Raw genomic sequence first — 22635 nt, forward strand, 5'->3', positions numbered from 1 at the left:
ACAGGACAAAGCGCAGAGACTACTGCAAATCCCTGTTCCTCAATGAAAAAGCAAGTCATCTTTTTAAAAAATAATTGCTGACAAAAAGTCATGACTATCATTAAAAAGTCCAGGTCATCCTCGTTCCCAGTGGCCCTGCTCTTTCTACCACTGTGTGTCAGGGAATGTTTTCTGAGGGAGGGGACTTTGGGAAGGGGCAGGTCAGGGTAGATAGAGAGAGAGCTGCAGAAAGGGTTAGAGAGCTACTTGCACCAGGGCTCACAGACGGCTGACTGAGCAGCGGAGGGAATGGGAACCCAGTTAACAAGTGATGTCACCTCTAAATTGGGCATTGGAGTGCAAGGGCAGAAATGCCCAGGACATGCCTTGGGGCACCAAAGAGGGAGACAGGAACAGCCTCAGAAAGAATGGGCTGATGTGACTGGAGGAGTTGGAAGGGGCCTGAAGCTGGAAGGAAGGACAGACGCATCCACCTCTGGTGCCAGGCTGAAGGGTTTAGCATCTCGTCTCTGTGCTTGGTAGGAAGCTGATTCTGTTTTAGACATAAAGACCATCCTAGGATCTATACAGAAGAAGGATTAGGAGAGCAGAGAACAGAGACGGAGTTCAGAGGTGGGGCCAGCTGTTGTGGGGAACATGAGAGCTGTGGGTTGTTTTAGAGAGAGAGTGTTAACCTGACTTCATGACCCGCTAGATGAGTGGAGGCTGGAGAGACAGACACGGGGGATCCTAGGTTTCCAGCCTAGCTGAAGAGATGGAATCTGGAGAGAGGAAGTGGAGATATTTTCCCTGGGCATGTTGAGTCTGAGGTCTCTGTGGACCCTCCCAGAGGGTCCTAAGATTCTCACCTAGATTCCTATATCTCCTCTTAAGATTTCCGGGGACAGTGAAGAATGTGGCTCAAGATGAAGTTATGTCTGGGCACAGTGGGCTGTCAAGAGGGACCTGAAGCAGGAGCATGAGACTTGCCTGGCAGTTTCTAAGTGGCAGAGGGTGGGCTGGGAGGGTCATGGGAGGGTCCTGGTGCTCCTCCCTCTATTAGCAGAGGAGAGGCTGGTGACAGATGTCCCAGGACACAGGTCAGAGCAGCCAGGGGTCAGGCGAGGACATCCTGGGAAGCTGTGGCTTGGGACTACATTTTCAGCGATGGTCAGCCGGTCAGGGCAGGACAGGGAACTCACTCCTGCAAGGCAGCGCTCTTCCGGGGCCCCGCAGGCAGCTCCAGGACTGTGTTCTCTCTTTGGAGTCCTCTGTCAAATCAGTGGGGTCCTTCTGGGCCTGGAGAGCAGCCCCTACCTCTTTCCCAGGCCACTGCACCTAGCCAGTCTCTAGGAGCGAGTTGGAGCCTGCCCCGGGTCCTGCACAGGTGGCCCCTCCAGCGAGTCAGGAAAGTTCCACCTCTCCTTCACTGCCCTCAGGCCAGCCTGTGAGGGGGATGCTGCCTCTCCATCTCCCATTTCACGATGGAGGAAACAGATCAAGACATTGTCCCACATCTCAGAGGCTGACACTGAGGCCAGTGCTCACTCCCTGCAATGCCTGAGTCATGGGAGGGAGGAAGGGCTTGCTGGAGTGGGCTCAGAGACCCCTGCAAGCCGTGGGTCAGTCTTTCAGGTTGCCCTTCAGACATCTGCCTTAACCAGGTTACTAATGGGTCCAGACTCTATTGGGGTAGGGTACCTGGAGCAGCCAGTGAAGTGGAGAAAGGGGAGAAGGGAAGGGGTGTGTCTCACCATAGTACAGGCTCACACCACAATCCTCCCACCAGTCTGCTGAGGGGACTGAATGAGACAATTGAAATCCAGCCCCCAGCCCAGTGCGCAGTGGCCTCTGGGAAGCACAGAGACAGGGCAGCCCTTACTCCTTTCTTCCCCCAGGGCCCGGGAGCTGACATCGTCTCTGACCTGTTCCAACATAGCTCACGTGTAGTGAGAAGTGGGGTGCGGTGTGGTGGGCAGTTCCCAGCCCCAAAGACTCGCTTTCCCCGGCCTCCATGAACACTTCTAATGGCCCATGCAGCTCACCTAGAGCAGGCGGGAGGGAGAAGGAGAATCAGCCTTGCTAATCCTCCTGGAGGTGTGACTGGCTGACAGCCTGGAGCCTCCCAGAGGTTCCATTTGGTTTAAAAGAGAATCCTTGTTAACCAAAATGGTGTTCTCTTGGTGAAATTGCAGGCAGCCTAACCAAGGGGAGGAAACAACACCTAGGCAAGAGGGAGACACGTTGTGTTTTCTTTGGTGGCAGGGACTAGGTTAATAACAAGGCTATTTCTCTCTACCTGCTGTCTCCCAGAAGATGGGCTGGGAACACAGTACCAGCCTGGAGCCCCTTGTGTTCCTGGATATTGCCTAGCTTTGGGGTGAGATGAGACTGTGGAAGGAAGGCGCTCTGAGCATCCCAGGGCAGCTACTGGCGGAGGGTCCAGAGAAAACGTGGAGGAGCTATTGGGAAGAAGGGGGTGGGGAGGAGAGGAGAGCTGGAAAAGTGATTAGCAGCTCTGATGAGGTTGGAGTCAGGCCTGGTGGCCCCAGGGCAACACAAGAGAAAAAAGGAGCTGTTATTCATAGAGGGTGGACAAAGATGGCTGCCTGACTGAGGCAGCCCCCCAGCCCATCCCAAGGCAGCCAGGTCACTGGGGGTACCGGCAGGCCCCACGCCCTTGGCATGGATGCCCCTCAGGGGGATTGGGAATGGGACTGAGTCTGCAGGGAAAACATTGGGAGCCTGTGTCCTGTGTCCAGTTCCCAGCTCCCCTGGACCTTCTTTGAGAGCAGGGGAGGCCCAGGAGCCACCCCCAACCTCCTGGGGTAGTAGATGGGCTGTTTGATCAGTGAGTGTGTAAATTGGGATTTTATGGATCGCTTATTCACGGCTGGAGCTGGGGCCCCCAAATTCCTCTGTGCCCCAGAATGCTTCGTCTAGTCCTGAGCTTCCCCATGAGAGGCAGAAGGGAGGAGAGCTCCCCACAGGCCCCCACCCCTCCTGCTGTGTCCTCTCCCAAGGCCCCAGGCTTTGTCAGTTGCAGGTTGAGCGGTTCAAATGTGCTAATACACTCCCTGGGGGCCACCGGACAGTGGGACTTACTCCTCAGCGCTGTGATTGGCCAGAGAGACCACAGGAGGGGGGTTTCTGGCAGCAGCTGGGAGTGTGTGTGTCTGCACACCCATCCGCCGGCCTGTGTGCCTGTGTGCGGGGAGGGGGCTGGAGGTGTCCACCCTGCTCGGACCACTGGGCAGAAACAAAGGACCTTCATCTATCCTGGGACGAGGATTAAGCCCACCAGTCATGTCCCTACCTGGTCAATCCGGTTAGGGAGTCCACTGCCCACCTCTACGTCCTCCTATTACATCATGACATGGTGGGGGCTTAATCAATGTGTGTTGGATGGATGGATGAGCGACCACAAGAATGACTGCATTTCTAACTGTGGTGTGTCTGCTGGAATAATCTGCACCAACAGATTCCTCCATCTCTCCTTAGGATTCCGAAGTATCCGCCCCCTACCAAGTGAGACTCACTTTAGCCCAGGTCTGGCCAGACATCAAGGCTGGACATGAGAGACTGACCAGGCCTCGGGGGACACAGCTGTGACCCCAGGACTGCGTTACCACTTGAGAGTGCTTTCACTGTGGTCATGTTTCTCCCTCTCTGCTGGCCCCCATCTGTCCTTGGGATTGGATGAGGATGAGGATGGTGGGCAGGGTGGGGGAGGGGTGTTGAGCAACTGATGGGGGAGGGCAGCGAGGCCCAAAGGCCAGATGACAAAGTGCCCTGTCCTACCTTCCTCTCCTCCTCTTCAGCCTGTCCCTCCTCTCCTGAGGCAGGGCAGACAGGCGGGGCTGGGGCGGAGGGAGTTGACTCAGCTAGCCCATCCTCCCTCCCCTGGTTCTAGGGAAAGCCCAGGGTAGCTGTAAAACTGCCTGGGAATCCTAGGGAAAGAAGTCTGCAGGGCTCACTCCTGTAATCCCAGCACTTTGGGAGGCCGAGGCAGGTGGATCGCCAGGTCAGGAGTTTGAGACCAGCATGGCTAACATAGTGAAACCCTACTAAAAATACAAAATACAAAAATTGTTGCTCTGAGAGGCCAGGCCAGGGGCCCAGCACCCTTGAGGAATAAACTTTCCCTTTCACCCAGCCTGGAAATACAAAATTTAGCTAAAATCTACTAAAAATACAAAAATTAGCCAGGTATGGTGGAGTACCCCTGTAATCCCAGCTACTCGGGAGGCTGAGGCAGGAGAATCAATCACTTGAACCCAGGAGGTGGAGGTTGCAGTGAACGGAGATCACGCCTCTGCACTCCAGCCTGGGTCACAAGAATGCAACTCTGTCTCAAAAAAAGAAAACAAACAAACAAAAAAGAAGTCTAAATCCGAAGGAAGTCTACCTGAAGACCTTAAGAAGCGAGACTCCATGGAAGTTCAAGATAGAGCAGCTCCATCTGACAGAACTTTCTGTGGTGATGGAAAGGTTCTGGGTCTGTGATGTCTACTATGGTGGCCACTTCCTCATGTGGCTGTTGAACATATGGAATGTGGCTAGTACCACTGAGGAAGTAAAATTTTTATTTTATTAAATTTTAATGACTGCAAATTTAAATAGTTACATGGGGCTAGTGGCTGTCATTGGACAGTACAGGATTAGAGGCTGTGTTCAGGGCTGAAGCAAAGTCCTTGGGTGCAAGTGCCAATTCTGCCCCTTTTTGGCTGGTGGCCTTGGGCAGGACTCTTCTCACCACACTGTGTTCCTTCCCCAGGTTGCTGGGCTGCCTCGAAGGGAAATGCAGTGTGGGCCATCAGCAGTTAAGAGAATCATCCGTTCCTTTGGGTGACTGGGCTGCCCTCAAGAGGTCCTGGACCACAGAGGAGATAAACATTCAGGGACAGCGTGGCAGCCACAGTGGGAAAGAAGTGGCTGCAGGGAGCTCTGGACTTTGAGGCATCTAAGGAACTTCCTTGGGGATGTCAGTCCAAGAAGGCTTCCTGGAAGAGGGAGTGGTGGGGGAGGGTTGGGCAGGAGCTGAGCCATGGGATGGGTAGGAGGCTGTGCCTGAGAGCCTGGCCCTGGAAATCTGCTTATTTTGAGCTTGAAATGAAGCCCGGTGCTTTGAGGCACCTTGGAGAGCCTCACCACCTCTAGGCTGGGGTAGGCAGGTGCTGACACATGGGCCGAGTCCCACTTCCCCTCTTACAACTTGTATGACCTTGGGAGAATCTCTTTCCACACTTGAGTCTCCATTTCCTCTTCTATAAAATGGGAAGAATAATGTCCATCTGGCAGGGACGTTGTGAGGACAAAAACGGTGGATAACTATGAAAGTTCTTTGCAAACACTAGAAGGCTGGGTGAAAGGGAAAGTTTATTCCTCAGGGGTGCTGGGCCCCTGGCCTGGCCTCTCAGAACAACAACAGATGGTCACAGCTTGGCTGTGGCCCTGACCGTGGACACAGGCGGGGATTTCTGTGCTGTCCCCTCCTGCCAGTGTGTGCACGCGCACACAGAACCCAGATGGGGGCCACTTGTCCAGCTTCTCCCAGGCCGACCTCCTGCTGTTTGGCATTTGACATACGAGGAGACCAGGGCCAGAGCATACCCCTCACCACACCTCCCACCCCAGAGAGGAGCCAGACTGGCCGGGCAGCATCCACACCTCCAGGAAGCAGGATCCCGAGGGCCCTGATCTCTTTACCATGTGTCCAGAGGCCTTTGATGGGAATTCCAGTACCCCTTTTGTCCTCTCCCACAGAGGCTCAATGGGGTGGGGGTAACAGAAGGAGAGAGATTTAAAGAGAAGGACGCCATGTGGAGTTTCTGTGGGGTTGAGATGGGTGCCTTTGGGGACTGGACACTTTCCTCCGGTGTTCACAGATACAAACTCCCCTTCTGGACTCCCCTCCCCTATCCATTCCTGAGGTGATTCCCTGGCTTCACCCCTTGCCACCCTCACCATCACATGTGGACTCAAATTTAGTCACCCCGATTGCTTTCTTTATTTGGACACAGAGGCCATTTCAAGTGTCTGGGCTCATCCATCCATCCATCCATCCATCCGTCTGTCTGTCCATTCGTCCGTCCATCCATCCATCCATCCATCCATCCATCCATCCATCCATCCACCCGTCTGTCCATTCATTCATCCATCCATCCATCTGTCCATCTGTCTGTCCATCCATCCTGTAGTCTATTGAGAACTTACTCTGTGCCAGCCACTGTCCTAGGTGCTTGGGATATAACAGTGAACAAAACAAAGTCCCTGCTCTCATGAACTTTCTAGTGGGTACACAAACAATAAAGCAACAAATAGGATTGGCCCCTTCAACCTGTTGTTCCATAATCTGATGGATGAGTGTTGCAGGGAACATCAGGTTGAAGGGGACAGCCAAGGCAACAGCTGAGCAGAGACCTGACGCTAGGAAGGGTGTGAGCCCAGGGAAGGTGTGTTCCAGGCAGGGCAGAGGCAGGGGTGCTGAGGTGGGAGGCAGCTTGGTGGGAGGAGCAGCAAGGAGGCCAGGGTGTGGAAGGGAGGGAGGAAGGGCAGTGGTAGCAGGTGAGGCCGAGAGGTAATGGAAGCTGACCATGAGGACCCTGTATACCAATGAGAGGACTTTGGCTTTTATTCTGAGTGAGATGGGAATCACCGGAAGTTTTTGGTGGAAGAACGACTTATGGAATATGCTTTCAAGAGTTACACTGGCAACTGTTTTAAGAAAAGAGAGGACAATGTAGAAAGGGAGGGGTGAGATGGAAGTGAGGCTGGGCATGGTGGCTCACGCATGGAATCCCAGCCCTTTGGAGGCCAAGGAGGGAGGACTGCTTGAGCCCAGGAGCTCAAGACCAGCCTGGGCAGCACAGTGAGACCCCCATCTCTACAAAAAAAATTTAAAAAATTAGCCAGGTGTGGTGGCTCACCACACCTATGGTCCCAACTACTTGGGAGGCTGAGGTAGGAAGACTCTTGAGCCCCGGAGGTCGAGGCTACAGTGAGCTATGATCATACCACTGCACTCCAGTCTGGGCAGCAAAGTGAGACCCTGTCTCAAAAAACAAAACAAAAAAAAGAGAGATAGGCTGCTGCTGTGGTCCAGGTGACAGCATCCCTGGAGGTGGTGAGAAGTGATTGAAGAATCTGATTTGCTGTTTTGAAGAGTGAAAGGGAAGTTAAGGATATCGCAAAGTTTCTGGCCTGAGCAACTAGAAAGGATGCAGCTGCCATCTCCTGCAATGGGGAAGACTGAAGGAGGGCTAGGTTGTGGATGTGGGAGCCAGGAGTTTCATTTTTGGACATGTTAATTATGCCAATTAAATATTCCAGTGGAGGTGTCAGGAAGAAGGTTGAATAAAGTACAGAATGCAGGGGAGAAATCTCAGCTGGAGAACTATGTTTAGGAAACATCAATACACAAGTGATGGTGAAAGCCAGGAGATGGGATGGGATCATGCAAGGAATTACCATGGAGAGGGAAGAGAAGGTCGCAGGACTGAGCCCTAGGTCCGCAGTGTTTAGAAGGGAGTGGGTGGTGAGAGGGTAGCAAATAGGCTTTGGAGGGGAGGGCAGCAGGAGCCAGGAGAGCACAGGGCCCTGGTTTTGCAAGAGGAGGGCAGAGCATCAGATTCAGCTGTGTGGTTATGAGGCTAAGGTAGTGGAGTGTTGGGGATAAATGCCTGCTTGGAAGGGGTTCAAGAGGGAATGGAAGGACAGGAATCGGAAATAGTAGCATAGAAAAGGTAAAAGCAAGCAGAGAGAGAATGTAGCTGAAGGGGGATTCAGAAATTATTTTGGGGCCAGGCACAGTGGCACATGCCTGTAATCACAGCCCTCTGGGAGGCTAAGGCAGGTGGATCACCTGAGGTCAGGAGTTCAAGACCAGCCTGGCTAACATGGAGAAACCCTGTCTCTACTAAAAATGCCAAAATTAGCTGGGCGTGGTTGTGGGCACCTGTAATCCCAGCTACTCAGGAGGCTGAGGCAGGAGAATTGCTTAAATCCAGGAGGCAGAAGTTGCGGTGAGCCAAGATCGTGACACTGCATTCCAGTCTGGGCATCAGAGCAAAACTCTGTCTCAAAATAAATAAAATAAAATAAAATAAAATAAAATAAAATAAAAAATTAGCTAGGTGTGGTGGCATGTGCCTGTAGTCCCAGCTGCTCAAGAGACTGGGGTGGGAGGAATGCTTGAGCCTGGGAGGTGGAGGCTGCAGTGAGCTATGGGGACACTACTGCACTGTAGCCTGGGCAACAGAGCAAGACCTTGTCTCAAAAATGTATATATATTTTGGACTTTTTTCCCTAAAACGGGAACTATAACAGCATATTTGCGAGCTGATGAGAATGACCCAGCAGAGATGGAAATGGATCGGGCAGGAGAAGGGGGAATGGAGGGAACAGTGTCTTTGTTGAAAGAGGGTGGGATCAGTGCACAAGAGGGAGGAGACTTCAGATAGCTCACCCATCCTCTGTTCATCCTCTGTTCTATCCCCTCTCCCACCAAGGAGTGAGCTTAGGGACAGGGAAGGAGAGTGTTCGGCTCTCATGCCCTGCTCAGGGGCGTGCTCCCTACCTTGTATCCTTGCCTTTCCACAGCCTGTGGAAGTGGGAGGAGATCTGCTTTCAGGTCCCAGTTTGGCCTCCAGAGGATTGTGTGACCTGGGGCCAGCCACATCTTTCTGGCACTGTTTTATCTGCAAATAATACCTGCTTAACTGAGGTGCTGTGGGGAGTGGGTGCCAGCGCTCCCTCCCTGCTCAGCTCTGCACTTTCTTTGCTTTCTCCTGGAGCCTCTTAGCTGGGACCCGCTGTCTCCTCCATGTCCCGGTGCTCTCCATGACTGCTGCAAAATGAATTGCTGACTCCCCAGCGAAAAGTACCTCAGCTGTCTCTGAACCTCCTGCATACTTTCTTTTCCTCTTTTTTCTTTTTTAACTATATCACCTTATTTAAAAAAAAAAAAAATCTGTCAACTATATTTATTCCTGTAATTCTTCATTTGCACAGAAAATCAACAGTTGTCTGTTTTAAGGGTAATACAGGCTGGGGTTGGTGCTCACGCCTGTAATCCCAGCACTTTGGGAGGCTGAGGGGGGTAGGCTGCCTGATCCCCGGAGTTTGAGGCCAATCTGAACAACATGGTGAAACTCTGTCTCTACAAAAGCAAGCAAACAAACAAACAAACAAACACAAACATTAGCCAGGCTCGGTGGCATGTACCTGGCACCTGTGGTCCCAACTACTAAGGAGGCTGAGGTGGGAGGATCGCTTGAGCCTGGGAAGTTGAGGCTGTGGTTAGCTGTGATCGTGCCACTGCACTCCAGCATGGGCAACACAGTGAGACTCTGTCTCAAAAAAAAAAAAAAAGAGGGTAGTCCGGGCACAGTGGCTCACACTTGTAATCCCAGCACTTTGGGAGGCCAAGGCGGGCGAATCACGAGGTCAGGAGTTTGAGACCAGCCTGGCCAACATGGTGAAACCCCATCTCTACTAAAAATACAAAAAGTTAGCTGGGCATGGTGGTGCATGCCTGTAATCCCAGCTACTCAGGAGGCTGAGGCAGGAGAATCGCTTGAAACTGGAAGGGGGAGGCTGCAGTGAGCTGAGATTACACCACTGCACTCCAGCCCACACGACAGCGTGAGACTGTGTCTCAAAAAAAAGGGGTAATACAATATTTTTATTTTAAAATTTATTTTTTAAAATAAAAATGGGTATATTTATGGTATACAAAATGATGTTTCGAAATATGTACCCATTGTGGAATAGCTACATTGAGCTAATTAACATATGCATTCCCTCATATACTTATTTGTGGTGAGAACACCTAAAATCTACTCTCAGTAATTTTCTTTCTTTCCTTCTCTTTCTTTCGCTTTCTTTCTTTCTTTCTTTTTTTTTCTTTTTTTTTGATGGAGTCTGGCTCTGTTGCCCAGGCTGGAGTGCAGTGGCACAATCTCAGTTCACTGCAACCTCCACCTTCCGGGTTCAAGCGATTCTCCTGCCTCAACCTCTCAAGTAGCTGGGATTACAGGCACCCGCCACTACACCCAGCTACTTTTTGTATTTTTAGTAGAGATGGAGTTTCACCATGTTGGCCAGGCTGGTCTCAAACTCCCAACCTCAGGTGATCCGCCTCCCTCGGCCTCCCAAAGTGCCAGGATTACAGGCGTGAGCCACCGCGCCCGGCCTACTCTCAGTAATCTTCAAGTATTCAATACACTTTTATTAACTCTAGTCACCATATTGAATAGATCTCTTGAAGTTATTCCTCCTGAAATTTTGTCTTTTGACCAATCCTCTTTTTTCTTCCTTCCTCCCTCCCATTCTCTTTCATTCCTTTTTTCCTCTCTTCTCTTCCCTCTCTCCCTCCCTTCCTCCCTCCCTCTGTTCCTTTTCTCCCTTCCTTCCTTCCTTTTTTCCTCTCTTTCCTTCCCTCCCTCCTTTCTGAGGAAACACTTTATTTTCTCTTCCCTGTTAGCTGATCAAGTCTGCAGGCATGGGTCCCAATGTGGTCTGGTTTGCCTCTCAAGCTGGGAGTCATAGATGGCACACAGTGGCTGGCACACCAAAGGTATCATGGAAGGAAGAATCATGCAGCCACCCCATGGCATCCTCTGGCTCATCCCTGAATATGTGTTGAGTCCTACTCATGCTAGGCCCCTTGTGAGCTCTAGGGCAGCCCCCAGGCAGGTTTTGAAGGTATTCTCTGGCCCAGAACTGGGGGAAGAGAGGTTCCTGTATGGTGGGTGCCAGGGCTGTGACAGATGACCAATCTTCCAGAGTCCCCTCGTTACCCCTCCCTCTCCTCTCCTCTTGCAGTAACTGGGTTGAGGAAGTAACTTGGCATGAGGAAGAGGGCCTAGAGGAGGGGGCACAGTCCTGTTCAAGCTCTGCCAGGCAGCCAGAGACCCCCTGGGGCACCCCTTGTAAGCAGTAGACAAAAAGCCTGGGACAAAAGGCCTGTGGGAGGCTTGGTGAATAGATTAATGAGATTTCCATAAGGGAGGCCGACAATGGGATTCTCCCTTCCAGCCTCTTTGTTCCAGGCTGAGATAATGGAGCTCAGAGGAGGCTTGCCCAGAGGCATGGCCCCTTCTCCACACCAGCCTGGAGCTGACTCACAGCTGCCCCTCCTTGCCGACCCTGCCCCCAGCCCAGTTTGGTCCAATCCCTTCCCACCCCCATGGGTGACGGAATCCAGAATCAGAGAATTTCTGGAAGATCCGGAAGGAATCTTAGGGGTCTCCTTCGGGGGTTGGAGGAGGGTGTTGATGCTGTGGGGTTGGGGTTTCTTCCTCCCTCATCCTGTACAAAATTTATTTCAGTGTTTCTAAAGAGAAAGGAAGATTAGAGGTCTACCGATCTAAACCAATGGTCTCAATGGACAGATGAAGAAAGTGGAGCTTAGTGAGGTTAAGTGTCTTGACCATGATCAGAGAGTGACAGCTCGGGGTGTCTGCTGCCCCAGGAAGCCAGGGTGGGCTGGGGGGATACCTACTGCCTGCATTGGGCCCTGTGCATGGAGAGCCTGTGGTCCTCAGGGATGGGAGAGGCACCCACAGGACCCGTGGGCAGCAGGACCACAGGGAAGATCGGTGCCTGAGTGTTCTGGCCGGCTGTGAAGGCTGAATCATCTCTCATGAACCTTGTAAGACTTCCTAAAAATGAGGGGAGGGGTTTTAGGAATGACTTTACTCTTCCATCCAGTAATTCTTTCCGTAACTATTGATTGCCTGTGAGTTTGAAGGACTGCGTCCTGTTGGTAGAGTCAAGCGGGGTTTCAGCTTCCTATGTGCACAGCAGCGCTTCACCTTCAAGGTCTGCAGAGAAACAGTTGCCTCAGGAACAAGACCGTGCTCCCCAAACCGGGCAGTTTCAGAGAGAATGTTTTCTCTGTGCACAGAGTCCCAGCTACCACCTGAGAAAGCCACAAAACCCAAATAAGGAACTTTGTGCCCAGCCCAGGGGTGTGTCTGGTTATCTGATGGCCTTTCACAGGGAAAGAGAGGCTCTACTTGGGCGTTTTACTGGGAGAGGACACAAATTCTCCTGTCTGGTCTGAAAGGTAAATACACAGCACTTGGGGGCGCAGCCACTGTTTCCACAGGCCCACGAAGTGAGTGTTGGTGAGTGTAGGTGTGCAGTGTGGAATGGCCTCAGGCTCTTCTCTGGCTGTCAGAACAAAGGGCTGGGCCAGAGAGCCCTTGTAGGCAAGTGGTTCAGGGCCTGGGCTTTGAGTCCTGTCTCCACTCTAACAGCCATGTGACCCTGAAGATGCGTTAATCTCTGTACCTCAGTCTCCTCATCTGTAGACTGGGGATGACAATAACAGTATTGATCTCAGAGCTGGCACTAGGGCTGCATTAGAGATGTAAAACCTAGAACAGGTTCTGTACTTATTGCTTGGGTTTTGGGGAAATGGCATGAGCTACTGGCCCATCATATTAGAACTGGAAGGAACCTCTTTTCACAGAACATTCACCAAGTTTCCCCAGGCCCAAGGAGAAGTTACTTGTTTAGTTCACTCAGCAAGGTTGAAGCACTGCTTGGGTTCTGAATTTGTAATCTGTGCCCCACACTGGACTCTGTCCATTATATACATTATATTTAAATCCTCACAGCCACTCAGAATGACATATGTTATGCCCTTTAACAAACGGAGAAATTGGCTGGGCGCAGTGGCTCACCCTGTAATCTCAGCACTTTGGGAGGCTGAGGCAGACAGATCACTTGAGGCCAGGAGTTTGAGACCAGCCTGGCCAACATAGCAAAACCCTGTCTCTACTTAAAAAAAAAAAAAAAAAATACAAATACAAATGGGGAAATTGAGGTTCACTGAGGTCAGACAACTTGCCCAGGGTCACACAGTGTGTGTCTGGGACTGGATTCAAATTAGGTCTCTGGGACTCAAAGCCTACACTTTCCCCATGTCCTCAGGGTCTTTCCTCCCCTCCAGCAGCACTGACCCCTGGAGTGTGACTTGTGAACCTGGACAGGAGAGAGGGGGTCCCCATCCTGGGGAGATCCTTCCTGAGGCTCTTGCAGGAGGCATACTGGTAGCAGGCCCAGGGTCTCTGTGTCACAGCAAGAGGGCTGTAACTGGCCTGGGGGGTGAGGGCAGGGAGACAGCATGTTCCACCTATAGTGGGTGAGGGGAGGAAGGCAAGGCCTGGCAGGCCTGGGTCTGTCAGGAAGCATCTAAGTGAGATCGCACTTTAAACGTGTGTGCCAGGCACAGGCATGAACATATGCACATGTGCCTGCAGCTGCATACATCTGTACACATCCCTGGTGGTGTGCACATGCATGCTGGTGTGTTCAGACTCACGTGAGACATCCTTCTGAGCCTGTGTGCAGGTAAGGCAACCTTACCCACTGTTCTCAAACTTCTGCCCTCTTCCCGCCCTTAGGTTGGGGCTGGTCCTTGGGCAGCTGAGTTCTTTCTCTAGGAAGGGGTTAAAGGAAAATGTAGCGCTATGGAACTAAGTTTAGCAGAAGTTGCTGACCTGGTGCCCTGCTTCCCAGTTAGTTTTTTTTTTTTTTTTTTTTTTTTTTTTTTTTTTTTTGAGACGGAGTCTCGCTCTGTCGCCCAGGCTGGAGTGCAGTGGCCGGATCTCAGCTCACTGCAAGCTCCGCCTCCCGGGTTTACGCCATTCTCTCGCCTCAGCCTCCCGAGTAGCTGGGACTACAGGCGCCCGCCATCTCGCCCGGCTAATTTTTTGTATTTTTTTAGTAGAGACGGGGTTTCACCATGTTAGCCAGGATGGTCTCGATCTCCTGACCTCGTGATCCGCCCGTCTCGGCCTCCCAAAGTGCTGGGATTACAGGCTTGAGCCACCGCGCCCGGCCAGTTTTTTTTTTTTTTGAGATGGAGTTTCGCTCTTCTCACCCAGGCTGGAGTGCAATGGCACAATCTCAGCTCATTGCAACCTCCACCTCCCAGGTTCAAGTGATTCTCCTGCCTCAGCCTCCCAAGTAGCTGGGATTACAGGCACCTGCCACCACGCCTGGCTTTTTTTTTTTTTTTCTTTTTAGTAGAGATGGGGTGTCACTATGTTGGCTAGGCTGGTCTTGAACTCCTGACCTCAGGTGATCCACCCGCCTCAGCCTTGAAAAGTGCTGGGATTACAGGCGTAAGCCACCATACCTGGCCCCCTGTTAGATTACTGAAAGGATCTCTAGCAGATGCCATGTCACTGCATGTAGACAATGATGCCTTAAAGAAGGATGAAGAAGGGAAAAAGGGATGAGCTGGTAGCTAGTGGGGAACCCATGGTCAAGAGAGGTCATTTTGAAGATGAGAACGAATTAAGCTAACTGTGGGGAGGGACCCAGTACCTAGGAGGGATAATTGATGGGGCTAAGGACTGGGGCAGATGGACCCTGAGGCCTTCTGGGTACAAGATGGATACAGATGTAGATAAACGTAAAAAGAGGGCTAGAGGTAAGGAAGATTTACCCAATGACTTCATTTTTTGCCCTGGCTAAAAGGGGAGGAAATTTACCTGGAGTGGAAGGGCCAGTATCTGAAGATTGAGGATAGAGATCAGGTGGTCTAGATAAGTGTCACGGACAAGGTCCCCTCTCTGGAAGGGCCAGAGGGGCTGAGCCGTGGAGTAGAGGAGACATCGTGGGTATGAAGCTGGGAGGATGGGGTGGAGGATTGGAGGTGGCTTACTGGAGTCCAGTTTCCAAGGTGGAGCAGTTCTCAGTGATGGCCAGGGCCACAGGATCTTCAATGGCAGGTGAAGGTTTCAGTGAGGATTGCTGAAAGCCAGGCCAGGGGCTGGTGAGAGGGAGCCTGGCCCAAAAGTCTAGAGGATGAGGGACACCACTGACAGCTTTAGGAGCACAGGGGCTGGCGGTGGCAAAGGAGATGTGTGTGGACAAGTCCAGATCTGAGCCTTCTTCATGGTGTCTGTGCCCTTGGTGGGGGGGATGTCACTCTTTTTCCCCAGCTTGTCCAGTTTAATATGCTCAGGGTAAATGCTATTAAGGTCAAATCTCTCTTTCCATATTAAGTAAGGAAATAAGGCACAGAAAATAGTAAATAGAAAAAAACAAAAACAAAAACCAGATTTACACAATACTTGCATTTGTGTAACTTTTGTTCGTTTCGAGGCAGAGTCTCACCCATGTCGCCCAGGCTGGAGTGCAGTGGTGCCATCTCGGGTCACTGCGACCTCCGCCTCCCGGGTTCAAGAGATTCTCCTGCCTCAGCATCCTGAGTAGCTGGGATTACAGGTGCCCACCATTACACCCAGCTAATTTTTGTATTTTTAGTACAGATGGGGTTTCACCATGTTGGCCAGGCTGGTCTTCAACTTCTGACCTCAGGTGATCCATCAGCCTTGGCCTCCCAAAGTGCTGGGATTACAGGCATGAGCCACTGAGCCCAGCCAATAACTTTGATGTTACCTCCTAAGACTCTGCAGCCAGAACGATTTGTGATTTTTGATGTTCCCTCTTTCATACCAGGTAATGCCTCTGATCTTTGGAGATTCTTCTCAGCAAGAGCTGGAGGGCTGCATATCTGCCCCCAAGGACCTCACACTCAGCTCTGTTAGTCTCTATTCTCCCTTCTGCCTAGTGGCCAGCATCACCTCTCAAATGGGGGCAGGACAACCTCGAGAACTCACTTACCTTCCTTTTTAAGCTATACTTCTATGGCTCATGCCTTCCCTAGGGCAGTGGGGATGATAGTAAATATTTCAAATGTCTTCTCCCATTGATGTCAGTCACAGCCACATTAAGTAAAAAGCATCAACAGGGGTGGGGTGCTGTCAACAAGCTGCTGCTAGGCAGGCCAGCTGTGGTTATCTTCACCTTCCTCTTCTACTATATACACCCACTTTCAAAGCTCTGGTGACCCAACATTTCTTGGTGTTCTCTACGGACTTGAAGTGTATGGTTATGTAGGCTGTGCACAACAGCCTTACTTCCAACAGAGCACAATTCACAATTCTAGTGCAGCAGACACTAGATTTATGAGCTTTCCAGAAGGTGGCAGTAAAGTGCCTTGAGGAAGGAAGCTAGCACAGCCCTGGCTTTCTGAAGGCACTGCGCCCTGCACCTTTGAAGGTGCTGTGCTTGTGATCTGGGATGCCCTGCTCACTTTAGCCTGTCTGGTCGACGTGATCCCTCACTTTTCATGGTCCAGCAAAGGCACCACCTCCTTGGGAAGTTGCCCTGAGCCCCAGTGCCCTTGGCATATACCTCTATTTTCTCACTTCACAGAGGCCATTGTGTCTACCTACCTGTCTTCTCTACCTGGCTGAACCATCCTATTCACCTTTCAATCTTCCCCCATGCCTAGCAAAACACTTGGAATTTGCTCCATAAAAATCTATTAAAGAAAGAATACTGAACCTATGAGAATATGTGAACCTGTGAAGAAACTTATCAGAAGCTTAGCTTTGAGAAATCATCATCGGCATCAGCTGTCACTGGGTGTGCCATGGGCCTCTTAGTCTTTGAGATATTTTATAAGGCTGGCCCACAGGAGCCCTGTGCCTGGGTAGAGCCATTCCACAAGCCCCGGATCCCCTTTAACAGAGTGTTTGGCTCATGCTGGGAGATGCTAAGGGACAGTGTCAGGAACAGCCATGGAACATCTCTGCTGTGTTTACAGCATGGATGGCAAGAAGGACATTGTTTATTACATCTCACAGGTCTGCTTCCTGAGGACTATGAAAAAAAGTTCTATGATCTCTAAGACAGGAACACTTGCTTTGAGTAATGGTGTGTTTTTTTACTTTGCAGTGAGTCTGATTACCTCTCCCTATTTGGCTACTGGGAAGCTCAGAGACAAATTTATGGTCCACATCCTATGATGTGCATTGTTGTGTAATAACTTTCCCCCGTCTTCTCCAGCATATGACCTATTGTTCTATATATTTTTGTACTGTGGTGAGATCTATTGGGAATAAAGCAGGTAGCAGCACCTGCCCCAGGCACACAGCCATTACATGCAGCTGGGTCTGGAATCCACGTGCTCTCACTTCATCAGGCAGAAGCCAAAACCAAGTGGGAAGGAAATGAATGCTCTGGGTCAGCCACTGAGGTTTCCCATGGATAAGGCAGTGCCACACACGCCAGCATCTCTGACCTCAGGCCCAGAAGGGGCCTTGGAATCTCAGGAAAGGCTGAGGTGAACAGAGCACTTAGGAATAACAAACTTCTGGGTCACTAGGCCGGGGACTCTGGGCAGGCCTCATATATCTCTTTACATAACCCTGGTGCCTCTGTAGTGGCCAGCACACGGTGGGTGACAAACAGCTCTTACCGAGCGAGCTTCACTTGAATGTGACTATTCCGAGCGCTGGGGTGTCCCACCCATTGTCCGATCCTTCACTAGAAAGTAAGGATCATGTGTCCTACAGAGGACATGGCTGGAGTGGCCAGGCCAAAAATAATGACCATTGCCTACAAGGTAAAGTTAGGGCGAGCCACATCGTTTCCAGACCCCTTTGGGCGCTGAGGAAAACATTTTCAGACAACTTTAATCCTGAGACATAAGGAGTTTATTTGGTGCCTGGAGGGAGGGCCCCAGGACAGTGGGGCGGTAGGTGGTGGATGCCGGAAGCCCAGCCTGTCCAAGCCGCAGCCTAGGTGGACTGTCTATGGCTAGCAGTGGCCCGCTGGGTCCTCGGTGGCTAGACCTCACCAGCCCTCCTGTCTCTTGCCCGCAGCTCTGTTGAAGATGCACTGGACACCGGAACACGCCCAGCCCCTCAACCAGTGGCCAGAGCAGCACCTGGATGTCTCCTCCACCACCCCGTCGCCGGCCCACAAGTTGGAGTTGCCCCCTGGGGGTCGCCAACGCTGCCACTACGCTTGGGCACACGACGACATCTCCGCCCTCACTGCCTCCAACCTCCTAAAGCGCTATGCAGAGAAGTACTCTGGGGTCTTGGACTCTCCCTACGAGCGTCCGGCCCTGGGCGGGTACAGCGACGCCTCCTTCCTCAACGGCGCCAAAGGGGACCCCGAGCCCTGGCCAGGGCCGGAGCCACCCTACCCCTTGGCCTCACTCCACGAGGGCCTCCCAGGAACCAAGTCAGGGAGTGGGGGCAGTTCCGGGGCCCTGGGGGGCTCCCCGGTTTTAGCCGGGAACCTCCCTGAACCCCTCTACGCCGGCAATGCGTGCGGGGGCCCGTCGGCGGCGCCCGAGTACGCGGCGGGCTACGGCGGGGGGTACCTAGGGCCGGGTTACTGCGCGCAGACAGGCGCCGCGCTACCCCCGCCACCCCCGGCCGCGCTTCTGCAGCCCCCGCCGCCGCCCGGGTACGGGCCCTCAGCGCCGCTGTACAACTATCCCGCAGCGGGCTACGCGGCGCAACCCGGCTACGGCGCGCTCCCACCGCCCCCAGGCCCACCCCCGGCCCCCTACCTGACCCCAGGCTTGCCCGCGCCCACACCCCTGCCAACGCCGGCGCCGCCCACAGCCTATGGCTTCCCCACGGCCGCGCCGGGTGCCGACTCCGGGCTGTCGCTGAAGCGCAAGGCCGCCGACGAGGGGCCCGAGGGCCGCTACCGCAAGTACGCGTACGAGCCCGCCAAGGCCCCCGCGGCTGACGGGGCCTCCTACCCCGCCGCCGACAACGGCGAGTGTCGGGGCAACGGGTTCCGGGCCAAGCCGCCGGGAGCCGCGGTGGAGACGTCAGGCAAGTACGGTGCCGGCGTCCCCCTCAAGGTCCTGGGTTCCCCCGTCTACGGCCCGCAACTGGAGCCCTTTGAAAAGTTCCCGGAGCGGGCCCCGGCTCCTCGTGGGGGGTTCGCCGTGCCGTCGGGGGAGCCTCCCAAAGGCTTGGACCCCGGGGTCCTGGAGCTGGTGACGAGCAAGATGGTGGACTGCGGGCCCCCGGTACAGTGGGCGGATGTGGCGGGCCAGGGTGCGCTCAAGGCGGCGCTGGAGGAGGAGTTGGTGTGGCCCCTACTCAGGCCGCCCGCCTACCCCGGCAGCCTGCGCCCGCCGCGGACCGTCCTGCTTTTCGGGCCGCGGGGCGCGGGCAAAGCGCTGCTGGGCCGCTGCCTGGCCACGCAGCTGGGTGCTACGCTGTTGCGCCTGCGCGGCGCGACCCTAGTTGGGCCCGGCGCCGCCGAGGGCGCGCGCCTCCTCCAGGCTGCCTTCGCGGCCGCGCGCTGCCGCCCACCCTCCGTACTCCTCATCAGCGAGCTGGATGCGCTGCTCCCCTCCCGGGACGACAGCGCGGCGGCAGGGGGCGCGCTGCAGGTGCCGCTCCTGGCTTGCCTGGACGGGGGCTGCGGCGCGGGGGCTGACGGTGTGCTGGTTGTGGGCACCACCTCGCGGCCCGCGGCTCTGGACGAGGCGACCCGCCGGCGCTTCTCTCTCCGCTTCTACGTGGCGCTGCCAGACAGCCCGGCCCGCGGGCAGATCCTGCAGCGGGCGCTGGCCCAGCAGGGCTGCGCGCTCAGTGAGCGGGAACTGGCGGCGCTGGTGCAGGGCACGCAGGGCTTCTCTGGGGGCGAGCTGGGGCAGCTGTGCCAGCAGGCGGCGGCCGGGGCGGGCCTCCCGGGGCTGCAGCGCCCCCTCTCCTACAAGGACTTGGAGGCGGCGCTATCCAAAATGGGCCCTAGGGCCTCTGCCAAGGAACTGGACTCGTTCGTGGAGTGGGACAAAATGTACGGCTCCGGACACTGACGGCGCGCGGTGGAGGCCGCGGGAGCCGCCGTCCCTCCGTCCCCGCCGCCTCCGCGTGGGAGGGATGTCACTGACTAAACCCGGCTGGCAGGGGCCGGAGTGGTGAATGTGGGATGGAGGACAGGAGGGGGTCTGCTGGTGGATTTTTTTTTTCGTGGTAAGGAAAATGCTTCTGCCAGGCAGATAGATGCCATATGCGCCGTGTACTCAGGTTTTTCCTATTTATTGTGGACTGGAAGCTCGCCATCTCCGCCCGGCGGACCGGGCAGATCCGGCATGGGCTGGCACCCGGGGCCTTAGGAACTCCTGCTCTCTTGCCACAACGCTTTTGTCTCCTCGCTATCTGAATGACACCCTCCTCCTCCCTCACTATCTCCATCCCATTCTCTGCATTCTCTTGGTTTTCTCTCCCTTTTGCTTTGTCGCTGACAGCCCTCCCCCAATGCTGGCCCTGTTTCTCTCCTGCTCCTCCCTCCCCAGCTCTCCCTCCCTCACCCTCTGTGCTTCTGTCTCCAACCCTGGCTTTCCAGCGTCCCTCGCCTTTTGGTCCCTGAGCTTTAATGCCTCTCCATGCCTTCTGTTCTTACTTGGACTGCAGTGGCTCTTTGCAGGAGCTCTGGAGGCCCATGGGCTGAGGAGGAGGGGAGGAGGGTTACCCCTCTACCCATCTGAAACCTAGGGTCTAGGGGGATCAAGGAAAAAAAACCCCAAAGAAGGGGAGTTTTTTGTTTGTTTTTGAGGGGAGATCCCAGAAATGTAGCTTGTTTCATATTTTAGGCTTATTTTTGTAAAATGTGTAGAATTTGCTGTTTTTCTTTTTCTTTTGACAACTCAGGAAGAAACTGACCTCAGAAAGAATGTTAGACTTTGGCTGCTCTCCTGTGTGCCCCTCACACCTGTCCCCCCCGCCCCAACCCTCCCACTCCATCCAGGGGAGCACATTCTCCCAGACACTCAAAAAATGAGACTTATGGGGAAGGGGAGAGGAAGACCCAGAGGCCTCAGTGAAACCCCAGCTAATCCTGGTCAGAAGCAGAATGTATTCCTAAGGGCTTCCTCCCCAGGGTCTGAGGTCTAGGCATGAATGTGGGGGGTGGGCTGTGGGGTTTGAGAGAGGGGAGGCTTTATTTCTCTCCTGCCGCTCCCCGCCCCCTGTCCCACCCAACCCCTCCGCTGAGTTTTCTGTGAAGGGCTATCCAGAGTTAGGATGCCCTTGCCCAATTCCTTCCTGAGACCCAGAAAGTAGGCTGGGAGGGCCCAAATGGGAAGGTGACCTAAGCAGAAAGTCTCCAGAAAGGTCATGTCCCCTGGCCCCGCCTTGGCAGAGGTCCCTGGTGACTGGGGAGGATTCCATCTGGGTAGACAGTCTGGCCACAAAATCAGCTACTGGACCTCAGCCTCCTCTGCTGGAGGCTCTGAGAAGGAGTGAGCATCCCTTACTTGGGGGGCTCTGTGAGAAAATGTGTCTCCCCCATTCCCCCGGAGTCCTAGGTCTGGAGCTCCAGGGCTGGGAGAGGGTGAGGGAGATGGGCAGGGGTGTTTTCTCTGACCTTGGGGGCTTCGTCTCAGTCCTGCCCGAACTTTCCACTAGGCTTGGAATCCTACCGAGAACCATATTTCTCTCCTTCCCACCAATTTTACCTTGATGAGGCTTTAGCAGTTTGCTCCCACCACCCCAAGCCCATTTCATAACTCTGATCTTTGTCCAAAGCAAGGGACATGCCCTGCCCCACCACTTTTTCTCTCTCCCACCTCAGTCTCCCTTCCAGTTCCCTGCCTGCCCGTGCATTTCCTAGAGTCTACTGCCTCCCCTCCTGGCTTGAAGGGTGTCCGTGGGGGACCTTTCAGGGGCCCTGGCACCCAGGGCCTGTGCTGGCCTAGGAGTGCTGACCGGAAGGCTGCTGTGCTTCCCCCCCACCCGCTGTCGCTTTCTGACCCCCTCTTTGGAGCCAGCCGCCCGCAGGGCTTTGGTGCCTCAGAAGCAGTGGGCTGCAGGGTCACAGCCGCAGGCTGCAAAAGACCCTCAGAGGGAGCATGGAGTGAGGGGTTCTCTCTCAGGTGTGTATGTATTGGGGGGTGGGGGGATGGAGGGTGTCAGGGAAGTTGGGGTGGGATCCCAGCCTTCCCTTTAAGAGGCAGGGAGCTCTGAGAGGTGGAGTCCCCACTGCTTTCTCTACTAGGCTCCTGTTCCCCAGGCTTGGGGAGCTTTGCACAAGGAGACTGCCCCCAGCCTAGTGGCACCTACCTCATGGGCTCTGGGGTGGGTAGGGGAAGGGCCGGTCCAGCTCTGGTAATGTTGGGGGGAGGCATACCAAAGAATCCAGGGGCAGGGAGTGGGGAGGGTGACTTCCGAGCTGGCCTCTCCCCTTCCTCTACCCAGACTGGGGCTGGGATCCTCTCCTCCCACTGTAACCATTTCTACCTCATTTTGCTGCGTGTTGTACATGGACGTATTTATCTCCTGACGATGCTCTGCAGTTGTGGTCTGTCTACCTCAGAAGAGACTGTATTTTAAAAGAAAGTATTACACAGTATTAAAGCGATGACATGTGGTTTGCAGAAGATTTCTTGGGAGCAGTGGGATGTGGGAGCCCTCCGGGAGATGTCTGGACACCCAGTTCTGCCGGTGCTCTGGGTGGGGTGTTCCTAGTCCCTTAGTAACAAGGAGCAAGGACTTCTGTGACTCACTGTGATACAGCGAGTACCTACGAGAATGGGCACTGAGGCTATGGGGGAGAAGCCGTGGGTAAGGGGTCTTCCTGCCGTTCTGAGCTCTGACACACAACTCTGGGGTAGGCTTATCGTATCCCCAGAGCCACAAAATAGGGGGGCAAGGAAGGGCTCACATGTTTGTTGAATGAGTGAACAAATGAATGCATGGAGGAAGGGGGGTGCTGAAGAGAGGGAGGGGCCATCCAGAACCTGCAGCAGCCTTCATTGAATAGAGCTAGGGTTATACTTGTATTCCATTCTCAGTGGAGATA

The 22635-nt window shown here is 53.9% G+C and overlaps 1 protein-coding gene across 1 annotated transcript in view; it reads left to right on the forward strand.

Annotated features, from left to right (window-relative positions):
- FIGNL2 (fidgetin like 2) overlaps positions 1 to 22210 on the forward strand; it is a 30918-nt gene extending 8708 nt beyond the window's left edge. The window contains exon 2 of the mRNA XM_030938352.1: positions 17679 to 22210. Within this exon, the coding sequence (XP_030794212.1) occupies positions 17690 to 19651 (1962 nt within the window). The 5' untranslated portion in view covers positions 17679 to 17689 and the 3' untranslated portion in view covers positions 19652 to 22210. The remainder of the gene's footprint in view (positions 1 to 17678) is intronic.
- Positions 22211 to 22635: the final 425 nt, after the last annotated feature.

This window comes from Rhinopithecus roxellana, chromosome 10 (genome assembly GCF_007565055.1).
Source record: "Rhinopithecus roxellana isolate Shanxi Qingling chromosome 10, ASM756505v1, whole genome shotgun sequence".
Lineage (NCBI taxonomy): Eukaryota > Metazoa > Chordata > Mammalia > Primates > Cercopithecidae > Rhinopithecus > Rhinopithecus roxellana.